The sequence below is a fragment of the Leptonychotes weddellii genome, chromosome X, assembly GCF_054177405.1.
Source record: "Leptonychotes weddellii isolate Sample4059 chromosome X, ASM5417740v2, whole genome shotgun sequence".
Lineage (NCBI taxonomy): Eukaryota > Metazoa > Chordata > Mammalia > Carnivora > Phocidae > Leptonychotes > Leptonychotes weddellii.
Genome location: NC_138385.1, coordinates 57166533 through 57173368, shown reverse-complemented (window position 1 = coordinate 57173368; position 6836 = coordinate 57166533). Strand labels below are relative to the sequence as shown.

The 6836-nt window shown below is 49.6% G+C and overlaps 1 protein-coding gene across 1 annotated transcript; it reads right to left on the bottom strand.

Annotated features, from left to right (window-relative positions):
- Positions 1 to 265: 265 nt before the first annotated feature.
- RPS4X (ribosomal protein S4 X-linked) lies at positions 266 to 6279 on the bottom strand. Its single transcript, XM_006740672.3, has 7 exons — positions 6188 to 6279; positions 5065 to 5142; positions 4399 to 4579; positions 3900 to 3997; positions 2171 to 2342; positions 1330 to 1487; positions 266 to 432 (listed from the first exon to the last, which is right to left on the bottom strand). Exons 1-7 carry the CDS (start codon positions 6188 to 6190, stop codon positions 331 to 333), a joined length of 792 nt encoding a protein of 263 aa, XP_006740735.1. The 5' UTR covers positions 6191 to 6279; the 3' UTR covers positions 266 to 330.
- Positions 6280 to 6836: the final 557 nt, after the last annotated feature.

Sequence of the window (6836 nt, the reverse complement as noted above, 5' to 3'; positions counted from 1 at the left end):
TGAAGAAGAGTCGATAGGACAGAGGAGTTCTTGGCCAAAACTTCGGGCCGCCTGGCTCTCTGCTCCTGGGTTAGCTGCTGCTCCTCCTCTGTCAAGTCTGGTGTGTTCTCCCTCCCACCACCCAGAGTCCAGTCTAAAAAAAGACACAGAGCGCCTAAGCCTGCCCGAGGGGTCAGTCTCCTTTTCAGGGTCTAAGTCAAAGAGTAGGCAACTGTAAATGAACACAAAACCCCAACGCAGGCCACAACAAACACCAAAGAGACAATTTATGGCGCTGTAGGACCTTTAATTAAGTACAAAGTCTTCCAATCACGTCACCCAGGGACCATTTTACCCGCTGCTCTGTTTGGCTGCCAGTCTCTTGTCTCTCTCTTCAGCAATGGTGAGTCGGATACCCTTTCCACGGGGAAGAGAAATCCACGGCTTGTTGCCCTGCAGGAGAAAACGAGCAGCATTACAACCCACCACAAGCTAACTCCCACTGGCAGCTTGGCACACGCGGCATCTGTAATCTCCCTTAAAGAAACAAGAGGCCTGGGGCGCCTGCGCGGCTCAGTTGGTTAAGCGACTGCCTTCGGCTCAGCTCATGATCCTGGAGTCTCTGGATCGAGTCCCGCATCGGGCTCCCTGCTCAGCAGGGGAGTCTGCTTCTCCCTCTCACCCTCCCCCCTTCATGTGCTGTCTCTCAAATAAATAAAATCTTAAAAAAGAAAAGAAAAGAAACAGGCCTGAGAGCGTTTAGCAACAGCCAGCCAGTCTTAAGACACTTAGATGCCAGTTTAGCAGAAATATTCACTGCTTGGGCTGCCGGGGTCACCCTATTAAACGTGCTGCCCATACATTAGATGCAAACTGTAACACCCTTCGTAGTTAATGACCCGCAATTATGGAAGCAGCGTCCAAGGCTGACTAGCCCCGCCCCCAACCCCACAGGTGCAAATCGAAGAACCTAAGTCCAAGTAAAGCATATTCACTCCATTACTGGCACTTTTCTTTCTTTCTTTTTTTTTTTTTTAAAGATTTTATTTATTTGAGAGAGAATGATCCCGGGGCTCCAGGATCATGAGCTGAGCCGAAGGCAGTCGCTGAACCAACTGAGCCACCCAGGTGTCCCATTACTGGCACTTTTCACTAAGCAAGGTGATCAGGTCCCCCCTGGGGATTCTGTGATACTGCAGGAGCCCAGGTTTGCCCTGGCCCCGCTCTGTGTGAGCCCTATCTCAGGAGAGGCTTTACACTATGATCAGAATAGCCAGCCGGACGCCGCACTCCCAGCAATACCTGCGCCCATGGGTTTCCCTGGATTAGGGAAGGGACACCCAGACTTACTTTGCCAATAACAAAAATGTTGGAGAGTCGGGTGGCAAAGCTGTTGCCATTGGCATCTTTCACGTGAACCACATCGAACGAGCCAGGGTGTCTCTCTCTGTTGGTGATCACACCAATTCTTCCCAGGTTGGCACCCCCAGTCACCATACACAGATTACCTAGGGAGAAGAAACAATCTGCTCAGAGCCAGGCACCATGCCAACTCATAACCCGACGTGATGAATGACAAGACATAGGCCTAAACCGGATGAGTCATTTTTCCCATTTGAATTTACTGCTATGGATAGGTTAGCCAAGCAAGGACGCTGAGGGCTCTCTTAGGATTTGCCCCACCCCTCCCCCTCACACCTAAAGACCCACCCAGAATATTCTGAGCATTTGGGCCTCTGGAAATGAACATACTGTACTACACCTGGGTGTTTGTTTCTACCCTCCACCCAAGAGAAACCTGTTCAACCCCTCACACCTCCGCAAAGCCACTCCTCCCCCCCTCCACCGTTCAGAATACATCCCCATCTCTAACCCTTACTACCCTCACAAAGCCATGCCGAAATGACACAACTTAAGTTTTACACATTCCCTGCCCATTTCTTCAAATGTCACTTGAGTTGCCCCCTCCCCGATCCCTTACTACATCAAAAGACCTCTAGCTTTGGTTGCTAATTAGGTGCACATCAGAACCACCTACGAGGGCTCAAGACAAAACCAACCTCTGTACCCAGGCCCGGTACAAGTCCTAATGCTTGATTACATGAGAGAGAGAGAAGCAAAGAACAGCTCGAACTTTAAAGGAAGTGCCCAGAAACAAAGAGAACGCCCAGGTAGCACTGAGACTGCTTACCAGTATCAAACTTGATGAAATCAGTAATCTTTCCAGTCTCCAAATCAATCTGAATGGTGTCATTCACCTTGATGAGGGGATCAGGGTAGCGGATGGTGCGAGCATCATGAGTCACCAGATGAGGGATTCCTTTTGTCCCCACAAATATCTTTCTCACTTTGCACAACTTATACTGGAAACACAAGTTAGCCACGTTTAGTTTAGCTCACATGCACCCCGCTCCAGAATGTATGAAACCGTAATTTCGGAACAAGTCACTGCGTTAAAAACGCACTTAGCTAAAGGCAACAGCTCTACATAGGAACTGCTCGTTTCCCAAACTACCGAACGGCGTCCTGACTTTACTTCCCACCCTCCATCAATTTCTCTTATGCTGTCCCTCTTCAGGGTAGTCTTCCTGTTAGGGGTTTTCCTGGTACCACACTCCCACCCCCCATGTTCAAGTCCAAGGGATCGAAGGCTTTACAACCTCCAAATCCCACAACAGGGGACTCCATCAGTGAGTGGACAGATCACCCTTCTTTCCCGAGGCTGTTTCAGCCTTACAGGTCCCTCGAATTCGTCCAACCTACCCGCGTCAGCCCCCTACCAAGTGCCTCTTAGCGGCTCCTACCACACAACTGAGTTTTGTCCCACAAATTGCAATTGCATTACCAGTTCTCCTAATCAACAAACATTTCACACAAAGCGTTTCGACCTTGGACTTTCACTCCCTGACCTCCCCGAAGTAAATCAAATCACCTTGATGCCATTGGACATGCCCTCCAGCCTGCTGATAACAAGGCAGCTAAGGAAATTAGGAGCTGAATCACCCAATTGAATTAACCTTCATTTATAGCCAATAATTCAAGGGGCCTTAAACTTTTGTGTAAAACCACTACAACAAACTGGATTAAATAATCAATGTCTGTAATTTTTTTTTTTTTTTTGGAACTATCTCAAACAAATGCCCCAAGGATGACCAGTCTCCTCCATTAACACCTTTCCTTTCCCCCAGAGTAAAGCTAGAGCCACAAATGGAGACATGGCAAAGGGCCAATCAGATTGGACTAGTACTGGTTTACTGGTCCCTTATACTTAAAGGACCCATACTTCAGGCACTAATAAATGTTCCTAGAAACCACTCTCCTTGCCTCTAAAAGACAACCTGCAAGACACTGTTAAACTAGAATTCTTTTCTGCCATAAAACAAGGTGTTAACTTCAAATGGGGATCAATTATTAGATATCCAGCAACGAACTGTGATGCCACTATTAGGACTTTTTTTTTTTAAAGATTTATTTATTTGTGTGTGTGTGTGTGTGTGTGTGTGTGAGAGAGAGAGAGAGAGAGAGAGAGAGAGAGAGAGAGAGGGGGGGGGGAGGGAAAAGGGAGGGAGGGAGGGAGGGAAAAGGGAGGGAGGGAGGCAGGGAGAGGGAGGGAAAAGCAGACTCCCCGCCGACACGGCCCTTATCCCAGGACCCCGGGGATCATGACCTGAGCCAAAGGCAGACGCTTAACCTACTGAACCACCCAGATGCCCCTATTAGTAGGACTTTTAATAACATGACATAAAATCGCACACACAGTAGAACCCCACCAAACCGTTACCTGGCTATTTCCAGGTGTAAGACTGTTAAGTAATCTTAACCGACCGACTTCGCTGCAATGCATCAGCCCACATACTTACTCCAGGTTCTCAGAACGAAGTAATTTCCCTAATGAAGACCCAGCCCGTTTGAACACTCACCTTGGCCTCCTCAGGTGTAATCCGATGAACCGCAAAGCGACCCTTTGTGTCATAGATCAGACGGAAATTCTCCCCGGTCTTGTCGATGCTGATGACATCTGACATCAAAACAGTAACTAGGGTTACTATAAGCCCCACTACCCCACGCTGAGTAACAACCACGCCACGAGGGAAAAAAAAAAAACCCAACACCCTATGCTTCCCGTTTCAAATACCAACAGGAGCTCCTAAGACTTATGACAGCTAGCTCATCTTTTAAGGTTTCAAAACCCTGTTTCTATGACATGTAAAACTTAAAAGTGAATTGAAATTCGGTTTTGAGAAATGATTCATATTATTTACAGCCCTATACTAGGTTAGTAAAGAAACTGAAAGGACAGTCATGTTTTACTTCGGCGACTGATTAAAAAACCCACCAATATTCAGTAGGACCGCCATTTTGGAGAGGAAGACAAAACCCAAAGGAGCCAGCACTGAATGCCCACCACTAACCACTTACCCATAAAACCAGCAGGGTAGGTTATATCAGTTCGGACCTTGCCATCAATCTTAATAAAACGCTGCATACAGATTTTCTTTACTTCATCTCCTGTTAGGGCATACTTAAGTCTATTCCTTAGGAAAATGATGAGAGGGAGACATTCCCTCAGCTTATGGGGACCAGTAGATGGGCGAGGGGCCTGTTAAGATGATTAAAACAAAAAATAGCTTGAACTAATGTTGGAATTCACGCAAGCCCACTTCCTGCGTCCTGAGATCCATTAACTAGACACCAGACTGTCCATCAGCCCCCGAATCTGGGTAAACAAGAGGTGGTCAAAACTTGTAAAACTTCCAGACCAGAAAGCTTTATAGCATTTTCCCCTTTCAGAGGTCCAGGCGCGTTAGGAAAATTTCAGTTCGGAGTCCATCTCAGTGTACCATATGGTATGTGGAATAAACGAGACAGAGCTGTTAAAGAGCGAGGTGGGGTGCAGCTAGGTAGCACAAGGCCTTCAAAAGCAGAAGACGACAAGAACCCTCTTCCCATAGCCCTGTGCCCAAGTAACTTATGGATACAGCAATCAGGGATGTCTGGTACATAAACGAGTATAAAATAGGTCGCCTGAACGTGTCCCGTAAGGTACTTACAACTTAAAACGTATGCTCACAATAGGATACTTACAAACACACCGGTCAGTTTATCCAGCATCCAATGCTTTGGAGCTGCTACACGCTTCAGATGCTTCTTGGGACCACGAGCCTGAAGGAGAATTTCAGGGTTTTAGATTTCGTTGCTGTTAAACCGGTTACAGGTTGTTTCAACCTATCAACTTCTTCAAAGAACGGACTCTCCGTTTCCTCTCCAGCAAAACGTGTACAGCGTTAGAAAGTGTGGGGCGGTGACAAACGCATAGTTATCTAGCAAATACCGTATGCTCCGACGATTACAACACCCCCCCTCCACTGGACAGAGATCACTAATTACCGTCTTCGAGGACTGTTCTAAGTATTTTCAAAAAGTTACCGCTTAAAAGCGTGTCCGCCTCTCGAGGCGGTTTTTCCCTAAGAAACTAGTCTACCGAAATGGCCGGGGGTTGGATCTTGGGGCACCGGGACGAGCCAGCACCAGAAACGGGAAAGAGCCCAATCTGTGCTGCTACTGGTTAATCAGTTACATAGAAAAGTTTCTCCCAACGTCACCACCTCGTTACAAAGTCTCTACTGCGAGATTCACCTGCCCTCACAGCAAAACCACGTGCCAAGCGCTGTTCCCTCGTCCTCTAAGGCCACACGCTGAGAGCCGCTTTCACTTTAAAATGCGGAAGCATTTTAACGCTGTCTACACATGCTTACCGGCCACACTACAAGTCGGGCCATGCCAACAAACAAACAAACAAACTGCAAAATCAAAAAAAACAAAAACAAAAACAACAACAGCGACGAAGTGAACGCTTCTTGGCCCAGCGTACACGGCACGCACGCGCCCCGGGGCCCATCGTCGGCCCGCCCGGCCCGCCGGCCGCTGCGGCCGGAGGAGGCCGTTCCCTTCGGGTCATGGGACGCGTGGCCGGGCGTGGCCGGGCCAGAGACCGAGGCCTTCCCGCCTGCAGCACCGATTCCCCCCCCCCCTTGCTCCGGGGCCGTCGTTCGCCCTCGCCCTGGAGCCCGCCTGGGCCAACCCGCAGGCTGCAGTGCCTTCGCCTGCGCCCGGCCACCCCATGCGGGAACCCCGGAGCCCCGGGGAGCCCCAGCCCTGGGAGGATGGAAGCTGATGGGCCTGAGAGCTCGCGAGCCGGCCTCCTTACCATGGCTGCGCTAAGCACGAAAAGAGAACCACCTCCTTCCGGTACCCGAGAAAAGAGGGTCGGAGGCTGCGCGCGCCGGAGCCTCAGGCGCCCCGCCCAGTTCCGCCCTTTCCCGGCGCACCGGGATTCTATCTTGCCACCTGCTGGTGGGAGGTCGTAGGGCCGAGGCTTGGGCAATTTTCTCCCTCTCGTTTCCAGCCCCCGCCCCAACCAGTATTCGCCGAGCGCCCCCGGGGCGCGCGACTCAGTGTTGGCGGCTGGAAATGCAAGATGAGCTGGACGTGGTCCCTTCCTTCGAGGACAGGGCCAAGTGAGGCTACTTGAAGTCCCAGGTACACAAGATTGTATGATCAGTAGAATATATTTAATAGGTATTTAATATTAATTCTGAAACATATTTTGTCTGTCCCTTTTTCCGAGTTCCCTTGAGCCAGCCAACCTGCCCATACTACAAGATGGGAAGAACCAACATTTTTTTAAAAAGATATTTATTTGAGAGGGAGCGAGAGAGCAGGGGGAGGAGCAGAGGGAGAGGGAGAGAGAGAATCCCAAGCCGACTCCGTGCGGAGCTCGGAGTCCAGGGAGGGGCTGGATTCCACCATCCGGAGATCATGACCTGAGCGGAAATCAAGAGTCAGAGGCTCAACCG

What these genes read in the sequence shown, in the direction of transcription:
- RPS4X (XM_006740672.3), bottom strand. An exon ending in CTACCCTGCTGGTTTTATGG is followed by an intron (nt 3,998 to 4,398) that starts GTAAGTGGTTAG and finishes TTTTGATGTCAG; the next exon opens with ATGTCATCAGCATCGACAAG. An exon ending in TTTCATCAAGTTTGATACTG is followed by an intron (nt 1,488 to 2,170) that starts GTAAGCAGTCTC and finishes TCTTCTCCCTAG; the next exon opens with GTAATCTGTGTATGGTGACT.